At 37.7% G+C, this 20,935-nt stretch overlaps 1 protein-coding gene across 1 annotated transcript in view; it reads left to right on the plus strand.

Annotated features, from left to right (window-relative positions):
* The window catches only part of LOC143439685 (contactin-5-like), a 22,608-nt gene extending 1,897 nt beyond the window's left edge, over positions 1–20,711 (plus strand). The window contains exons 3-4 of the mRNA XM_076926088.1: positions 11,770–11,938; positions 18,075–20,711. Coding sequence (XP_076782203.1) covers positions 11,770–11,938; positions 18,075–18,175 — 270 coding nt within the window. The 3' untranslated portion in view covers positions 18,176–20,711. The remainder of the gene's footprint in view (positions 1–11,769; positions 11,939–18,074) is intronic.
* Positions 20,712–20,935: the final 224 nt, after the last annotated feature.

Below are 20,935 nucleotides of genomic sequence, written 5' to 3' on the forward strand. Positions count from 1 at the left end.
ATTATCCATCTATGGCTATTATCAAACATGTGTCTTTTTCAGCATGACTTCCCCATGTGTTGTGATCTGACAGACAAAGATCATTAGCTTCTAAGTCAGACTTCAGTTCAAATCTTACTTGCATAATTTTGAATAATTTTCTTTCTTTCTTTCTTTCTTTCTTTCTTTTTTTGGTTTTTTGAATAATTTTCTTAAACCTCCCTGTTTCATTTTCTTCTCTTAAAATGGATAGAAATGCCATTAGCATTATTTATGCTACAGTATTATCTTAAGAATTAGATAGTTTATACAAAATAATTTGGTGTTTAAGAGGCCTATATTGAAATATAGATGCTATTTTTTTATTGGAGGAGACTACACTACTAAGAGGGAAAACATTACGTATATTAAGAAAGGAAACTGACAATTCCTGTTTTCTATTCGTGAGGACAACACCCATCACTTTGGAATACATTCTTGCTGGGGAAGAGCTTCTGACATAGCTCATCTTAGTAGTATACATGCACAAAAGAAGAAACATGTTGTAAAATGCCATTTTCATTTCCTTCAACGAGTTACACACCCTTATATTCCTGAGGAAAAGATCTGGATGAAAGAAGCTGTCAATAACATGTGAAGTCAGATCTCCCACCCACTCTTTTGCTATTAAGCCTTATTAGAACTTCTGCTAGCTCAGGAGAATTATGGATACACAGGGCCTCTTGATAAGAAGGCTTCCCACTATTCAGTGGACATAGGGTAGGATTCTCCTGACACAACACCATGAAACAAAAATATAGCAGAAAACAATAACTAAGAACATAAACAAAGAGATATAACCTAGAAAACACACACTTGGAACATGGCTCTGAGGAGTAACTCAGTCATAGCAAGGGTCTCCATACAGTGGTTACATATCTGAAGGGAAGTGCATGCAAACTTAAGTAGGTCTTTCATGTTTAGGGGGAGCAATCCCTCCTGTGTGGTTCTAGCTGTATTCCAGAAAGTTTGTAGCCAGGCTAAGAGTGATGCCAGGGTCTTGACATAAACATGAAAGACATATAAATTAGAACATACTAGCCATTTCCCTTTCTATGGTATTATGAAACACCACTCTATTAAACCAGAGTTTGCTTCTGGTATTCTTGGAAAATTCAAGGTAGAAGTATCTTGGTATTTAAGGAAATTGAGAGGAGGGCTTTTGATCTTACAAAAGTCCTCCTTTTCCCCAGGAATAGCCACCACATAGGTCCTCTCATATGAACCATTAATCAAGGAAATGCCCTCATGGACTTGCCTATGGGCCACCATGATGGAGTCACCCTCTCAACTAAGGTTCATTCCTCCACTGTAGCTTGTATCAAGTTGACAAAACAACAACAGCAAAACCAACTGGCACAGTGTGTGGGGAAGGAGGAAGTGCCTACCAAAGTCTGAAAGTTGCTTATTGGGAAGTAGTGCCCTCAAATACCTTTCAGCTACTCTACAGCCAAGTGTACTTGTACTTAGAAACTGGTTGTGTTTACTTTTTGAGACTTAGTCTTGTTAATCATCCTATGCTGACCTTTCTGTGCTTTGTAGATCTAATCTGACTCTTGATGCACAAACTTCAACCTAACATGTCTAGGATACATGTACCATTGTGCTCAGAGAGTCAACTACCTTTGGTGTGTCTTGCTTCACCTATCTTCCTCTCCCTAGGGCTGTAGAGCACTTAACCTTCATCATTGGTCCTACCAACTTTTCTCAAGATACAAAGCTGAGGAAAGAGCTTCTACTTGACAGGATATCAGTTTCTCAAGGGCATCTGTAGGCATCATCAACATGTTTTTGTTATATATACTCAACACTCTGTTATCATTATATAACTTACAACATTTCATTTTAATAGTAGCAGTACTAGGCCAGCAAAATGGTTCAGCAGTAAAAAGGCTTAGAGCCAAGTCTGTCTACCACAGTTCTATCTCTAGGACCCACACTGTTGAAGAAAAGAACCAACATCTGCAAGTGGAATCTGAGCTCTGCATGTGCACAATATTTGCATTCATACACATGCAGATAAATAAATAAATTTATTTTTTACAACAATAATAATACTAATTAAAATTTTATTGGAGCCCTTCCACCCCTCTCCTGGTCCTTGTGGCTGGGGAAAACACTTAGCTGGTCTGCTCCAGTGAGGACACCATATCCCGAGACATCCTAGAGGGGCCACTGAACTCAGAGCTGTGGGTAAGAACAGTCGCCCACTGCCCTTTGTCCCAGAGCTACAACTGGGAGCAGGGGGCACTCAGGACCCACCAGGCACCCAAACCCCACCCCTGTGGAATACCACTCCCCTTCTGCCCTTCACCTGGTCCTTGTGTCTGGGGCAGACACCTAGCTGGTCTGCTCCCATCAAGAAACCATATCACAAGACATCCTAGAGGAGCAACTGAACTCAGAGCAGGGACACCTAGCTGGTCTGCTCCTGTGAAGACACCTTATGCTGAGATATCCTAGAGGAAAAACCGCACCCATAGCAGCAGACACCTAGCTAGTCTGTGACCATGGAGACACCATATCCTAAGACATCCTAGAGGAGCCACTGTACTCAGAGCAGCTGGAACTCAGGATCACAGGATCACAGAGCCATCTGGACCCTGAGGAGTTCTGACACAAGCAAGATAACAGGAAAGGCAGGATCAACTCAGAGACAGTGAGTACAGGTAGAACTAGAGTTAACAAGATGGCCAAAGACGTAAGCAAGAATCTAAGCAACAGAAACCAAAGTTACTTGGCATCATCAGAACCCAGTTCTCAAACCATAGCAAGCCCTAAACACCCCATCACACAGGAAAAGCAGAATTCAGAATTAAAATCGCTTCTCATGATGATGATAGAGGACTTTAAAAAGGACATAAATAACACTCTCAAAGAATCTGAGGAGAACACAGGTAAACAGGTGAAATCCCTTAAAGAGGAAACACAAAAATTCCTTAAAGAATTGCAAGAAAACACAACCAAATGGGTGAAGGAATTAAACAAAACCATCCAGGATCTAAAAATGAAAGTAGAAACAATAAAGAAATCTCAAAGGGAGACTACCCTGGAGATAGAAAACCTAGGAAAGAGATCAGGAGTCATAGACACAAGCATCACCAACAGAATACAAGAGATAGAAGAGAGAATCTCATGTGCAGAAGATACCATGGAAAACATTGACACAACTGTCAAAGAAAATGCAAAATGCAAAAAGCTCCTAACCCAAAACATCCAGGAAATCCAGGACACAATGAGAAGACCAAACCTAAGGATAATAGGTATAAATGAAGGTGAAGACGCCCAACTTAAAGGGCCAATAAATATCTTCAACAAAATTATAGAGGAAAACTTCCCTAACCTAAAGAAAGAGATATTCATAAATATATAAGAAACCTACAGAACTCCAAATAGACTAGACCAGAAAAGAAAGACCTCCCATCACATAATAATCAAAACATCAAATGTACAAAACAAAGAAAAAATACTAAAAGCAATAAGGGAAAAATGTAAAGTAACATACAAAGGCAGACCTATAAGAATTATACCATTATACCAGACTTCTCACCAGAGACTATAAAAGACGGAAGATCCTGGAATGATATCATACAGATCCTAAGAGAACACAAATGCCAGCACAGACTACTATACCCAGCAAAACTATCAATCACTATTGATGGAGAAAACAAGATATTCCATGACAAAACCAAATTTACATTATATCTTCCCACAAATCCAGCACATCAAAGAATAATTGATGGAAATCTCCAAAACAAGGAGGGAAACTACAACCTAGAAAAAGCAAAAAAGTAATCTTCTAGCAACTCCAAAAGAAGATAATTGCACAAACATAATTCGACCTCTAGTAACAAAAAGAACAGGAAGCAACAATTATTTTTCCTTAATATCTCTTAATATCAATGGATTCAATTCTCCAATAAAAAGACATAGACTATAAGACTGGATACATAAGTAGGACCCAGAATTTTGCTGCATAAAGGAAACGCACCTCTGTGTAAAAGACAGACACTACCTCAGAGTAAAAGGATGGAAAACAATCTTCCAAGCAAATGGTCCCAAGAAACAAGCTGGAGTAGCGATTCTAATATCATATAAAAATCAATTTTCAACCAGAAGTAATCAAAAAAGATAAAGAAGGACACTTCATATTCATCAAAGGAAAAATGTACCAAGAGGAACTCACAATTCTCAACATCTATGCCTCAAATGCAAGGGCACCCACATACATAAAAGAAACTTTACTAAAGCTCAAAGCATACCTTGTACCTCACACAATAATAGTGGTAAACTTCAACACCCCACTCTTAGCAATGGACAGATCATGGAAACAGAAACTAAACAGAGACACAATGAAACTAACAGAAGTTATGAACCAAATGGATTTAACTAATATCTATAGAACATTTCATCTTAAACAAAAGAATATGTTTTTTTCTCAGCACTTCATGGTACCTTCTCCAAAATAGACCATATAATTGGTCACAGAACAGGCCTCAACAGATACAAAAAGATTGAAATAATCCCTTGCACCCTATCAGACAACCATGGATAAGGCTGGTCTTTAATAATGACAAAAACAGTGGAAAGCCCACATACAAGTGGAAACTGAACAACGCTCTACTCAATGATGACTTGGTCAAGGAAGAAATAAAGAAAGAAATTAAAGACTTTTTAGAATTTAATGGAAATGAGGACACATCATGCCAAAACTTGTGGGACTCCGTGAAAGCAGTGCTAAGAGGAAAACGCATAGCTGTAAGTGCCTACAAAAAGAAACTGGAGAGAGCATACACTAACAACTTGACAGCACGCCTGAAAGCTTTAGATCAAAAAGAAGCAAATATACCCAAGAGGACTAGATGGCAGGAAATAATCAAACTCAGGGCTGAAATTAACCAAGTGCAAACAGAAAGAACTATAGAAAATAGTAACAAAACCATGAGCTAGTTCTTTGAGAAAATCAACAAGATAGATAAACCCTTAGCCAGACTAACCAAAGGGTATAGAGACAGTAGGCAAATTAATAAAATCAGAACTGAAAAGGGAGACATAACAACAGAAACTGAGGAAATTAAAAAAAAAATCAGATCCTACTACAAAGGCCTGTACTCAACAAAATTGGAAAATCTGGATGAAATGGACAATTTTCTAGACAGATACCAGGTACCAAAATTAAATCAGGAGCAGATAAACCATCTAATCAGTCCCATAACCGCTAAAGAAATAAAAGCAGTCATTAAAAGTCTCCCCCACCAAAAAAAAAAAAAAAAATTCCGAGACCAGATGGTTTTAGTGCAGAATTCTATCAGACTTTCCAGGAAGACTTAATACCAATTCTCCTCAATTCCACAGAATAGAAACAGGAGGAACACTACCTAATTTGTTCTATGAAGCTACAATTAAGCTCATACCTAAACCTCACAAAGACCCAACAAAGAAAGAGAACTTCAGACCAATCTCTCTTATAAATATTGATGGAAAAATACTCAATGAAATTCTGGTAAACCAAATCCAAGGACATATCAAAACAATCATGCCTCATGATCAAGTAGGCTTTATCCCAGGAATGCAGGGATGGTTCAATATTCGGAAATCCATCAATTTAATCCACTACATAAACAAACTCAAAGAAAAAAACCACATGATCATCTCACTAGATGCTATTAGGCATTTGACAAAATTCAACATCACTTCATGTTAAAAGTCTTGGAAAGATCAGGAATTCAAGGCTCATATCTAAACATAGTAAAAGCAATATACAGCAAGCCAGTAGCCAACATCAAACTAAATGGAGAGAAACTTGAAGCAATCCCACTAAGGTCAGGGACTAGACAAGGCTGCCCACTCTCACCTTACCTATTCAATATAGTACTGGAAGTTTTAGCTAGAGCAATTAGACAACAAAAGGAAGTCAAAGTAATACAAATACGAAAGAAAGAAGTGAAAATTTCACTATTTGCAGATGATATGATAGTATACTTAAGTGAACCTAAAACTTCCACCAGAGAACTCCTAAACCTGATAAACAACTTCAGCAAAGTGGCTGGATATAAAATCAACTCAAACAAATTAGTAGCCTTCCTCTTCTCAAAGGATAAACAGGCTGAGAAAGAAATTAGGGAAATGACTCCCTTCACAATAGTCACAAATAATATAAAATATCTTGGAGTGAATCTAACCAAGCAAGTGAAATATCTGTATGACAAGAACTTCAAGTCTCTGAAGAAAGAAATCAAAGAAGATCCCAGAAGATGGAAAGATCTCCCATGCTCATGGATTGGCAGGATTAATTTAGTAAAAATGGCCATCTTGCCAAAAGCAATCTACAGATTCAATGAAATCCCCATCAAAATTCCAAATCAATTCTTCATAGAGATAGAAACAGCAATTTACAAATTCATTTTGAATAACAAAAACCCAGGATAGTGAAATCTATTCTCAACAATAAAAGAACTTCTCAGGGAATCACCACCCCTGACCTCAAGCTGTACTACAGAGCAATAGTGACAAAAAAAAAAAAAAAAAAAAAAAAAAAAAAACCTGCATGGTTGGTACAGAGACAGGCAGGAAGATCAATGGAATAGAATTGAAGATCCAGAAATGAACCCACACACCTATGGTCACTTGATCTTTGACAAAGCAGCTAAAACCATCCAGTGGAAAAAAGACAGCATTTTCAAAAAATGGTGCTGGTTCAATTGGAGGTCAGCATGTAGAAAAATGCAAATCAATCCATTCATATCTCCTTGTACAAAGCTCAAGTCCAAGTGGATAAAGGACCTTCACATAAAACCAGATACACTGAAACTAATAGAAGAGTAGATGGGAAGACCTTTGAATACCTAGGCACAGGGGAAAAGTTCCTGAACAGAACACCAATGGCTTATGCTTTAAGGTCAAGAATTGACAAGTGAGACCTTATAAAATTGCAAAGCTTCTGTAAGGCAAAGGACACTGTCAACAAGACAAAACGGCAACCAACAGATTGGGAAAAGATCATTACCAATCCTTCATCTGATAGAGGGCTAATATCCAATATATACAAAGAACTCAAGAAATTAGACTCCAGATAAACAAATAACCCTATTAAAAATGGGATACAGAGCTAAACAACGAATTCTCAACTGAGGAACCTCAAATGGCCGAGAAGCACCTTAAGAAATGCTCAACATCCTTAGTCATCAGGGAAATACAAATCAAAACAACACTGAGATACCACCTCACACCAGACAGAATGGCTAAGATAAAAAACTCAGGTGATAGTAGATGCTGTCAAGTATGTGGAAAAAGAAGAACACGCCTCCATTGTTGGTGGGATTGCAAGTTGGTACAACCACTTTGAAAATCAGTCTGGCTGTTCCTTAGAAAATTGGACATAGCATTACCTGAGGACTCAGCTATACTACTCCTGGGCATATACCCAGAAGATGCTCCAACATATAACAAGGACATATGCTCCACTATGTTCATATTAGCCTTATTTATAATAGCCAGAAGCTGGAAAGAACTCAGTCGTCCTTCAACAGAGGAATTGATACCAAAAAAAAAAAAAATGTGGTACACTTACACAATGGAGTATTACTCAGCTATTAAAAATAATGAATTCGAGAAATTCTTAGGTAAATGGATGGAACTAGAAAATATCATCCTGAGTGAGGTAACCCAATCACAAAAGAACACACATGGTATTTACTCACTGATAAGTGGATATTAGCCCAAAAGCTTGAAATAGCCAAGATTCAACTCACAAACCACATAAAAGCTCATAAAGAAGGCAGACCAAGTGTGGATGCCTCAGTCCTACTTAGAAGGAGTAACAAAATACTCAAGGGAGCAAATATGGAGACAAAGTGTGGGACAGAAACTGAAGGAGGGGCCATCTGGAGACCATGCCACCTGGGTATCCATCACATGTGCAGTCACCAAAGGTAGATGCTGATGTGGATGCCAGGAAGTGCATGCTGATAGGAGCCTGATCTAGCTGTTTCCTTCGAGGTCTGCCAGAGCCATATACAGAATCAGATGCTAACAGCTAACCACTGATCTGATCAAGGGTTTCCCAATGGAGAAGTTAGAGAGAAGACTGCAGGAGCTGAAAAGGTTTGTGGCCCCATGAGGAAAGCAACAAGAGCTCCCCAGTGTCTAAACCACCAGGCTGGGAGCACATAGGAAGGGACCCATGACTCCAGCTGTATGGGAGGATGGCCTTGGAGAGGAGAGGAGATCCTTGGTCCCATGAAGGCTGAACACTAAGTAGGGGGGAATTTGAGGGTGGGGAGGTGGGAGTTGGTGGTAGGTGGGGGCACATCCTCATAGAAGCAGGAGGAGGGGGATGGGATAGGAGGTTCTTGGGTGGTGGGAGAAATCGCATAAGGGGGTAAAATCTGAAATGTAAATACAATATCCAATAAAAAAAGAAAAACATTTATTGGAATCATTTATTTGGACAATCTGATACTGTTGTTTTCTAAAATAGAATTTCAAACTGTACTTGGCATTACAGTAGACCATTTATTTTCTGAATAAATATAGCTGTCAGTATAACTACCAATCTAGAAATGACCAAATTTTTGAAGACTTCCCTGGCCTCCTTAGGGTAAGCAATTGGTTTTGCCAGGTCTTTATAACTCCTTAGGCTTTTTTATTTTTAAGTTTCGCATTCATTTTTCTAAGCCAGGGCTTTTAAGTGGCTGAGATGCTTTGAAGTACTGAAAAATTAACCTTTAGGTTATTTGACTTTTTAGTTTTTAAAAGTCTTTACCGACATATGTTGCATCTTTCTACATACTGATAAAAGCCACTAATCTCAAGCTCTTTCTGAAAATACTAACTGATTTTTTTTATTGTATTTTTGCTGTTTCCACCTTCTGTTTCTAACTCTTGATTGATCTACATGGCTTCTGCAACCTTCATATTTTAGAGCAGTATGAGACGTGCATTGCTGGCTACATGTTTTTTGTCATAAAAGTTGTAATTTACTGAAGCACATTAACAGTGTCTTCCGAAACAGTCACTCTTCTGTCAGTCCCTAACAATTTACATACATCTCCATTCTCATAAGTTTGCTTTCCAATTATCACATGTAGATGATAGGATTGTAATTCATGACTGCACTGCAGTCAAAATCAGAGTCATAAATTCTCATAGATTTATAATTTTTTTAAGTCTAAAGAAACTCCTGTTGGCATGCTCCAGAATTCACCAAATCTAAGTGTCCATTCTGTGTGTTGCTGTGTCATCAAATGTCCTCCACTCTAGCACATTTCACCTTTTCTTGTACTGTGATTTGTCAGTGATTAATATTAAAGTGGATCAGGAAGCTAGGGACCTACTCTCTGATGGATATTCAAGCACAGTACTACAACAGCAAGGATATAGAAATACTCACATCATTTTGCATCTCTGTTCAAGCTATGGCATCTTTTTTTTTTTTTTTTTTTGCAGAAAGCCTTTAAGTGCATATAACTATAGAGCATTAGATACACAAACTTTCTGTAGACTCAGATATAAGTTCCAATCCAAGAATGGATGGAATATGTGTTACCAAAGGTAAAGAGAGAAACATGTCACTTCACACATTAACATGTAAAATACTGCTTTGCGGCTGGGTGCGATAGCATATGCATTAATTCCAGAACCTGGAGGAGGAGGAGGCATGTAGGTCTCTGGGAGTTCTAGACCACCTTTGTTTAAATGAGTCAAGGCCAACAAAGGCTAAATAGTAAGACTCTGTTACAAAACACAGATCAATCACAAAGCGCTGCTTTGGGAGCTGAGAAATAACTCAGTCAGCAAAGTGCCACACACTCATGGGGCCCTCAGTTAGATTCTGAGAGCCACAGAAAAAGCCAGTCAACTGAGGGGATGGAGAAAAGAGGATCCCTGGGCCTTGATGGTCAGCCAGCCCATCTGCATATGTGAGCCTGTGGTCTCAGTGAATTACTATGTCTCAAAAAAGATGGTAGATGAATGGCTCTTGAAAAATAACACCCCAGGTTGGCCTCTTGCTTCTGCACTCATACGCACACAAACCTGCACATTTCACCCCACCCAAAATTCTGAATTTTCTAGGGTTTATTTCATTGCAAGCAAGTTAGTTCGAGCTCAAAACATGTTTCCTATATGAACTTGTGTGTACATGTTTGTGTGTGTACATGTGTGTGTGATTTATCTTGCTTCAAGAACATGACATTTAAACAATGTTTCACTGGCAGTCAATAATGGTGGTGACAGAGGTGACTTTCTCTTATTATCTTGTGTGCACCAGGTCCCATGCCTGATTTTCATCATGTACTTTTGCCTTTTTTGCTCTCCTGAGAAAATCATGAAATAGTAGGTATTATTTCTGCAAACAAAAGAGTCGATTTGGGGGTAAAGGTCAGTAATTTACGCAGTCAGGTAGGTTGGGAGATTGGTTTGGTTTGGTTTGGTTTCGTAGAAGGTTGCTTTGAATCCGTGTTTGCATAATGACCAAGCCATTGCTGTTCCCATTAGGCAAGGCAATCATAACACCAATAGTTATGAAACGCATAAAAACAATGAGAATGAATAAAAATGCACTTAGTGTATCTTAAGTGCTGCTGTTTGGTGATTATATTCCTCTTATAGTAATAGACTATTATTGGAGACAAAAGTATAATAAGAGAAGCATAGCACAGTAAATAGTTAGAAAGTGGCCAATGTACTAACCTGCTAAGGAAATTCACATCCTAATTAGCCGCAACATTTATGAAGGATCTCAGTACCTCTGTCCCCTCAGTTATGTGACTAACAAGACAACATTTTGTCCAGATTTGTGTTCTCTATCCAAGTGTGGTGAATTGTGCAATTATGGACATATGTCAAAATTAAGTTAACTCTGTAAACCCCTGTCATCCAAACACAATTTGATCAGTACACAAACCTCTGCTAAAATTTAAAAATAATAATAATAATAATGAGTAAAATTTTGACTCTGGTGGTCATTTACTAGATTCAGTGGTTTATTTTAAATGTTTACCAACTTTTTACTTTTCCATTTGAGGAGCTCCTGAGACTTCCCGTGCATTGCTGTGTTTCCAAGCTCATGTTGTGTTCCAGTACACGGTGCCCCCAATTACACTGCTAAATGTGCTATTGATTTAAGAGGGACTGCCGTGAACACTAAGAGCGTCAGTTCCTGTGCTAGGTTTCGATGAACAGGCTTCGACTTGTATTCATGACTTTTTACTTCCTACTTCTTTAATCTAGTTCTGCTTTTCATGTGTTTTATCCATTGTGTGGATACCATAGTTTCTTCTTATTTAAGAGGGTTTTTTCCCCTTATTTTTAGTTTTCTCTTGTATCTGGAAATCTCCATCTGGTAAATTCTGTATTTATTTGTAGTTCTTTTGTAGTTACTGTTTCTCGACAGAGTCACTGTAGATCAGAATGTCCTTGAACTAAGGACAATCTTTCTGCCATGCTCTCTCAAATACTGGGATTACTGGTATGAACCATCACTTCTGCTTTCAACATATATTCAAACACTGAACTTAGGCAGTTTATCGTCTTCCCTCAAACCTAGACGGATCACATTCCCTGTCTGCGTTGCCTTTGCCCCTGTGTACACTTCCTGCACAGTGGGTTATACTTGCAGCACATCTGCTCACATGTTGAAGCAGTGGAGTCCAGCACCTAACTCAGAGTGTGATGTAAGTAAGCAGTGAAGAAACATTTACAGTGCCCAACTGAATAACAAATAATTCAAGCCTCTGTTATTGCTCACAGGTTTTTTATAGGCAAGAGGGTCACAGCAAAAGTCAAGTTATTGAGACACAGAAACCTCAAGCTGTAGTGCCTCTCCCTGAGGCTGGAGTCTACATTATTGAAGTTCGAGCATACAGTGAAGGAGGGGATGGAACAGCTAGCTCCCAAATCAGGGTACCTTCATATTCAGGTAAGTTGGCCATAGCAGTCTCAATTTGGTGGACTTCACTGATGCTGGAGGTCCTAAATCTTCTTGACATTGAAGACTGGCAGAATTCAGAAATTTTTGAGGTATTTTTCCTTCTTGAGTTCCATGCCATTCTGCAATCAGCATAAATGACACCTACCTAGAAACCAGGTGATATGATTTTCATCAGGACACACTTCTTATAAAGTTCTTTGCCTAATCTGGGCTAAGTAGTAACTAGACACTTGGCTTTTGAAAGTTATGTTTAGACTGATAATTTGTGTTTTTGATAACCTGCTCCTCTATTTGCATGATTGTCCTATGAAATGAGAGGAAACTTATAGGAAAGTTTTTAAAAATTGAAAGCTAATATTTATTGATTTTTAAACCAATGGCAACTTCCAGTCTTCATCACTATTAGCACGTAATAGGTAATTGTATAATGATCTATTGGTCAGCAATTTCAAATGCAAAGGACATGCCTAGTGATGCCACAGAAGGCTCTGTATGTAGCTTACCTCATGAGTACACTTATCACATAGAGTCAAGCCAAAGGCATTGTTCTTCATTCTATTTTGATCCTTCAGCCTGAGAGTGATAGCAAATATAGCCGAAGAATGAGTAAAACTGGACGTTTAAGGAAAGCTCTTGACACAGCACTTGATTAATTCAAATTCTGGAATGGAAGTTTAACATTACAAAAGCATGGAGCATGATTGAGAAGAGCCTGTGCATCCAGTGCAACCTTAGTCTCCTCCTTTGAAAAGACTGAATATGAGCAATATGCATTGAATATGTGCCCAGGTCATGAATAAAAATGGTATGCTTTTAAAAAATAAAATGCCTTATTTTTAGGGGCCATATATGGGTGAATTTAAGAGAAAGAGCAAGTCAGAGATTTAGTAATCTAATTCTCTCAAATCACTAAGGGAAGATATAGATTAAAAGGAGATAGGTACGTAGATAGGTAGGTAGGTAGGTAGGTAGGTAGGTAGGTAAGTAGATAGATAGATAGATAGATAGATAGATGATATGTAGTTTCATAAGTTAAGCAAATAATAGTTAAGCATAAATAATAAAAAATATGTAGAAATTTGGGTGAGTTCCTTTCTTATTTATTTATTTATTTATTTATTTTTGGTAAACAAATGTTCTTTTAAAACAAACAAACAAAAAATACAGCTGAATGTGGTGGCACATACTTTTTAATCCCAGCACTTTTGGAGACAGAGGAAAGCTAATCCCTGAATTCAAGGCAAGCTTAGTCTACAGTTCCAAAACAGCCAGGTCTAAACACAGAGACCTTGTCTTGAAAAACAAAAACCAATCAACAGACCACAAAATGAAAAAGCATTCATAAGATGTAGAAAGTCAGAATTTTTCAGACATCCAAATGAAGAGATAGAAAAATCAACATGTCTTGAGGTCACATAAAACGTCATATATTTTATTCTTTTTGTTTGTTTATTTGTTTTATGTTTCATTTTTGTCTTTTGTTATTAGATATTTTATTTATTTACATTTCAGATATCATCCCCTTTCCCCATTCTCCCCCCTCCTTTTTTTGCTTTTATATCATTTTAATTACATGCATGTATTAAGGTCAGTTCTAGGTTGAGGGTCTAGTAATACAATAGATGCAAATAGTCAAGGAAGAAATAAGACAATAAACACAAATAGTCAAAGAACAAGCAGGGCATTAAACCAAATTATATGAACACTCTCGTGATCACTGTTTCTAAGGGCTTATCAGGATGACCAAAATATCTGAGCCTGCTTTCCTGTTTTAGCCCAAAGTCATTTTCATGTTTGAAGCCTACTTCCTTGTTCTAGCCTAAAATTTAGATTTCTGTCTGAAATTACTTTTTTGTTCTAGCCTAAAATTTAGATTCCTGCTTGAAATTACTTCTTTGTTCTAGCCCAAGATTTAGATTCCTGCCTGAAATTACTTCTTTGTTCAAGCCTAATGTCAGATTCCTGCCTGAAGCCCACTTCCTTGTCCTTGGCCAATGTCATATTCCTGCCAAGCAGCCCATTTCCTTGTCCTTAGCCCATGTCAGGTTCTTGCCAAACAGACCCAAAGGCTCTCAGCCTCTTCCACTTTTTTATATCATTAACAAGACTGAGCCTGTCTTAGGTCATTCTGACAAGAATGCCTTCCTTACCTGTCATGGAATATGCGTTATCCAAAGCAATGTACTTCTGTCTTGGGTTGGTAAGGCTCTTTGCAGACTTTTTAATAAATGTTCAGTTTTGAGAGTAAAACTGGTAATAATATTTTCACATTGAGTAATTTGCAATCAAAACTCATGTGAGGTTTGGAATTTTCAAGAGAAGCTTGAGAAATAAGTCAAGGTGTCACACTTCTACTAACAGCAACACAGCAAGAATTTGCTGACCCTTAATCCTTTACCTCATAATGCACAAGATGTTTTCCATTTTAGTTCATCCCACTGTGTGTGTGTGTTTGTGTGTGGGGTGTGTGTGTGTGCCTGTGTGTATGTGAGTATGTCTGTGCATGTGCTTCTGTGATTTTCTCTATATGTGTATGTGATGTGTCTACATGTATCTCTCTCTCTCTCTCTCTCTCTCTCTCTCTCTCTCTCTCTCTCTCTGTGTGTGTGTGTGTGCGCACGCTCAAGTATGCATATGCACATATATATGTAGAGGCTCAAAGTTGGTGTTTAGTGTTTTCCTCTATTGCGCTCTATCTTAGTCATGCCATAGTGCTATGAAGAGACACAATGACCATGACATTTTTTATAAAAAGAATATTTAATTGCGACTTAGTTTCAGAGACGTAGCACCTTATCATCAGGAGAGGGAGCATGGAAGCATAAAAGCTGACACACTGCTGGATAATTGGCTGGGAGTTCTACATCCAAATCCACAAGCAGCAGAGAGAGAGAGAGAGAGAGAGAGAGAGAGAGAGAGAGAGAGAGAGAGAGAGAAAGAGAGATTGAGCCTGGATTGATCCCTTGAAATTTCAAAGCTCATGCCAAGTGACACAGTCCCCCAACAAGACCAAACCTACTCTAACAAGGCCACACCTCCTAAGCCTTTTAAATAGTTCCACTCACTGGTAACCATGCATTCAAATCTATGAGCCTATGGGAGCCATTCTTATTCAAACCACCACACTCTCCAACTTTGTATTTTTTAAGAATTTCCTATTTGTACATGAGGTATTTATCAAACTCTGCTTCCATTCCTGTCTTTTCAACTCCTCCCTTAGCCCATACTACCTCCATTTTTCTACCCCAACTTTAGGTGTTCTTTTTTAAAATTCACTGAGTCTACACAGTGCTGCAGTGATGCGCAGGGGTATGGTACTATCTATTGTAGTCTGGGGCAACATCTCTGAAGAAAATTGACTCTCCCTCAGCCAATAGAAAGCATTGCAGAAGAGAGGAGAAAAGGTTGGAAAAGCCAAACTGTGAATAACTATTAAAAAACAACATATTCCAGACCTGACAGTGTTGTTGCTCACATGAGCTCCACCTCTCTTTTGAGGATAGGATCTCTCACTCTGCCCAGAGTTTTCTGTATTCACCAGCTTGGCTCATCAGCAATTGCCACTGGGTTCCTGACTCAGTACCCACAGCCTACACCTCCTCTACAGCAACACGGAAGTAAAACCACAGATGAATTCCACCATGTCCATCTTTCCCCAGTGTGCTAGAGATCTAAACTAAGTACCCATGCTGGTGTCAAGCCACTGGGGCATTTCACCATCCAATACATTATCTTTTAAGTTTTGAATTTCATTATGTTGAGTCTGAGAGGTTCCTTTTTACTCAAACACAGAAGCTGTTGAGTCATTTGAATAAGGTCAACCAGGAGCTTGGAAGTACTTATACAGACTTTGGCCTTTCCATTCATATTTTAATTAACTTGTAATATCTATGAAAAATAGCAAGTTTTATGTTGTAGCTAAAAGCCATTTGGGCAATTAATAATTCCTGAACTTCAATAAAGTAAAATCTCATTGTTTTATCTAACTTAGCCACATAAAACCCAACTGAGTTCATTCTTTATTGTCAAAACCAAATGCTTTAGAAGTTGAAAAGCCTTGCTCAGGTGAAACAGATGGATGGCTTCCCAGCCAGGGTGCATCTTAATGCCTGTTGCTGCTGGTTGTTGCTTGGCTTTCACCTTATTTATTTGGCTGTGTTAAGGTAACCTATCTAATTAGTGGGTTTGATTTAGAACTTGAGAGATAGACTTTATGCAGCATGATTAAAGATGATTTCACAAGACCATCATAGAAATTGGACATGCTTTATTTATTTCAGGCCATGCCACTCCAGTGAGGTCTGTCATCAAACTTACAATTGTCATCATGACTCATATGTGATTATGAATTGTACAATCAGTGCATTTTGCACAAGATGAAATTACTCAAAAAGATCCAATATTCTAATTACTGTTACTATTGCATCAGTGATATAAATTGACAAAGAAATGAAGATTAACCACTCTGCATTCATGGATGTTTGCATATATGGTTTATCAACAAAATTATTCCTTTGCTCTGAAATATGTGGGGAATACATTTAAACTCTTTGTCTCTAACAACAACAACAAAAAAGAATTTCTTGATGTTACTGTGCTCATCTAACTAAAACTTGACAGAACATTCTAAAATGTGGGTAATTTTTAAAATCTTTATTCTTAAAATTAACCCAGATTCAGTCTCTGTGTTGACTTTTGTCAACTAAATATAAACTAGAATGAGTTAGAAAGATAGCCTTAATGAAAAATTGTTCAGGTTAGGTTGTCCTATAGACATTTCTGTGGGGAACTGTCACAATTGTAGTAACTGATGTGGGAAGACCCAGCCTATTAGATATAACACCATATTCTAAGAGTAGATCCTGAGCTGTATAGGAGTAAAAAGACTGATGAGTAGTAAGCAGGTACACATGCATTCACGTCTTTCTACTCTTAACTGCACATGTGCAATGACTAGCTACTTCAAATTCCTGCGACCTTGACTCATCTGCAACAGCATACTGTAATAAAGACTTGTAATCTTCTCTTCCTTAATTCACCTTTTGTCTGCATTATTTCATCACAGCAACAAGAAAGGAAACTAAGTCACTGTTTTGAGAGACAAAATCCAGGGAGCATCCAGACCTACAAATCATCAACTCAGCACTTTAATCGCATTCATCAATTTTTATTTCTTTATACTTTTTGTTTTTAGGTTATAATATAATTATATTTCTCCCTTGCCTTTCTTTCCTCCAAACTCCCATATATTCCTTATGTTCCCTAGAATTCATGAGCTCTTTTTTTTTTTTTTTACTAACTGTTAAGCTGTACGTTTCCTCATCTGCAAAAGGAAGACCATGCTATATTACCACATAGGAGTATTACAAGGACCAAGAAAGATAGTATTAGTAAACATTTATTACCATGTTTGGTATACAGAGAGTAGTCACATCAATCACTCTGATATTTCAGAATACTTCTAGCTTAAGAGCCATTCCTGAAGTTACTGTCTGAAAACAGCTCTTAATTTATTGGCATATGATATTTCAAACCACTTCAGACCAATCAACTCAGACCAGTTAGTTCAATTCACTCAACTGCATGTGATGATCTAATCTCAGAAAAGAACTCTTTGTAAGTGTACGAAATCATAGAGGAAAAATCGTCCCTTTTTAGCCAGTTTCCGAAGAATGCAGAATTAAAGGTTGCTCTGTTGAAATAAATGAACACCATGAATATAGTAAATAAAATGTTTTATTAAATTTTCTTCTTTGTGGAATATAATGAATTCATGTCTCATCACATTTACACTAATTATCTTTGTTCCAGTTATCTTTGACCCATTTAAGCTCTTACCGATGGTTTCATCCACATCTCTTGCTCTTAAAATACTTTCTACCTGTGCACCACTAGTGAAAATCAACCACTCTCATTGTTATGTTTGTCTGTTAGAAGTTGTTTAGCTTTTCAATACATTGTTTCAAATAGACTTCTACTTCCTCCTGAAGGCAGAGACCTCAGACAATGCCTTATTCCTTAGCAGAACAATGCCATGCGACAGAGGACCAATCCTGTTGCCCATCATACCTGAGAACTTTCCTTTGACAACTGGCTTCATTGGAGGCTTCTCTTTCCTTCACAGGTGGGAAAATCACGAGTGCTCAGTCAACCCTGCACTCTCTCTCCAAGTGGTCCTCAGTAACACTGCTCTTGGCTTTGATGCTTCCTTCCAGTTCCTGGTGAAAGCTGCTCATGCAGTATGCGTTTCTTTGCTTTATCTTGAGAAAGCGGCAGCAGACAGAACGCAGAATGAATGCAGACCGGGGTCCTGAGAAAGGCTTTGAACACATGGGACTACAGACGGTGTACTCTCAGGAGTTTGGGGGGAGAATATGAGTTACCCATCGGGTTTCTCTTTGGATTTTGTAAATGAAGAGGGCAGTTCTTGGTCCAATAAAAATATGCAGATTGTATGTAATGAAATTTTGTAAGCAAAGGTAATTTCTGTCAGATGTATTCTTAATTTTTTTTAATATGTTGGGATTTGATTTTCTATTTAATATCTCTGAGTGTCAGCCATCCATTGCCGAGGTGGTCTCTGTAGCCTGCTTAAAATCAAATGCAAACCCAAGAAGAAAACATGTTCTCAAGACTCTGTGTCTAGTGTTTTCCAAACTTCCCATTAGATCACTTCTTTGATACCAAACCAGCAGGAAATATGAAGAAATACTTCAGTTATCGGGGTCCATGATAGGGGAAATACATAAAAGGATTCTCAAAAATTGTTGTATGACTGAATAGAAAAATAGCAAGATTTTTCAATAGACCATTCTACATGTGCCCATATAGTAAGGTATTAAGGTAGGGAATTTACATTAGTGGAAGTTAAATAGAAAGTGAGTTCAAACTGAGTTATTGTTTCTCATGGAGTAACATAACCTAACAGCAAATACAGCTCATATTTAATGTCAAAAGATAGTTTAATGTCACAAAAATAGTGACTGCTGAAAAGAGAAACAGCACGAAGCTACAAGTGCTAACCTAAAAGTGCAAAGAGCATGGGACAGGGATGCCCCATTTCTCTACCTGCTGTCAAGACAGACGTAGAATTGAGCATACGGCTTTCTTCTACTTGCAAATGGTTGTAAGGATAAGGAAAGCTGGTGAAAGAAGTAATGAAGCAAATTATTCAAACAAAAAATCCGAGCTTTTAGACACTATTACTTATCATCTGCCACTTACAATGCTTCCCAGCTACTGTAGTAAAGAGAGTCTGTGAGGTTCAATGGTGTTCTGAAAACTGAGTTGTAGACACACAGCATTGCCACAGGGGTTCAGCTGCTCTAGCCAAAGTCTGCATTGCTGGATTCCATGGGATTTTCCCAATTGACTAATTTGAGGAGTTAGATTAAACCTACGAGATAATAGAAAAGCTAAGTGAGACCGTCCTACCTCCTGAATGTGTGATAGGACATAGAACACAAGGACATACCAGGGTGGAGATCACACCTGTGAAACGTCCAGAAATGATAGTGAAGGCAGCCTCTCTTTCCAGAAAGAACCTGAAGATGCTAGCTACATGATCAGTGCTAATATGGGGACAGAAGGTAGATTGCATTGCTTTGCCTTTATATGATCTAAGCCAGTTAACTTTATTTGTATCTTTAATAACAAACAAAATGAAAATACTGAGCTTAGGTAAATGACAGTTGGGGGAGTCTATCCTGAATATCCTAAAAGTTTTCAGGTACAGTGTGTCTATCTGCCAGTTATTCCCATTCTGTTTAGAGAGAATTGTTTTCCAGACATCTCTTAAGAAAAGGAAAAATATACAAAGATTATTTTAGTCAGCAGACTATTATAGTAAATACTAAGAGAGTGACTATTCAAGCCTATGAATAATCAAACCACGTGGCCTTTCTCATGTGCCTCCAGGGGAATTGGAGAGGCTGAATTTCAACAATAAGAAGCAGAAGGTGAGCTTCCCAAAGCATGGTGTCACTTGCAGGAACAAATCATGCAACTGAAAAAAATGTAGAATGATATTTTTAAAAGAATATGTTTTCATATATGGAAAATTGAGACTTTTTTCATTTATTATTGATGCTCTCATTTAGATTACCCGGCTAACTTTAAGAATCAACTTCTTAACTAAATTCTTCTAAAACAAAACCCAATAAAATAAAAATGTCATGACATGGCAAATTCTAACTAATCAACATTTCAAAATCATTGCCTGAATAGCCACATATAGAATTTCTGATGTCATATTTTCACAGAAGTCAAATATGTGGGATGTTTTTACTCAATATGCACAAAATATGTATTTTGCATCATGAACCTATTTAAAATAAAGCAGATTTTCACTGTATCTGTATTTCTGTATCCCACATTTGTTATTTTGTAGCAAGCAGACAATATTCCTATCAAGGAACATTATTTTCCAACAACAGTACTGAGAAAGCTTTTTCTCTGATGGAATGGTAACCACACAGTCTTAAATCACTGCAGAGACTGTATTTTTCTACAATGCCCACTGAACCATAAGAAAACAGCTATCCTTATCATGAGACACTTCATGACAACAAATGTTTTGCATATGTAACTGAAGGTACTATGGACTCTGTGTCAAACCGTTAAGTATGTTGTATACAATCTGTATATATACTATATATAATGGTATATATCATGTGGAGGGCACAGTAAGATAATAGTTCTGTGTACTGTTCTTGTAACAATAGACCTTTTTAATAAATAATTCCATTTTTATTGACTTTTATCTTCTCTCCTGTCAACTACATAAATGTCAGTGTATTAAGCAGGCCACCGAATGGTTACAGTGATGGCTTCATGTGGAAAATGTTTGCTAAAACTTTACATGCTATTTGGGTTCAAAAATTTCCATAAGGTCTGAGTAGATGACTCAGCAGGTAGAAATGCCTGCCACCAAGGCTAAAAGAGCATTTACTTTCTTCATGTTGTCTTCTAATCTACACACACACA

Source organism: Arvicanthis niloticus, chromosome 27 (genome assembly GCF_011762505.2).
Source record: "Arvicanthis niloticus isolate mArvNil1 chromosome 27, mArvNil1.pat.X, whole genome shotgun sequence".
Taxonomy (NCBI): Eukaryota; Metazoa; Chordata; class Mammalia; order Rodentia; family Muridae; genus Arvicanthis; species Arvicanthis niloticus.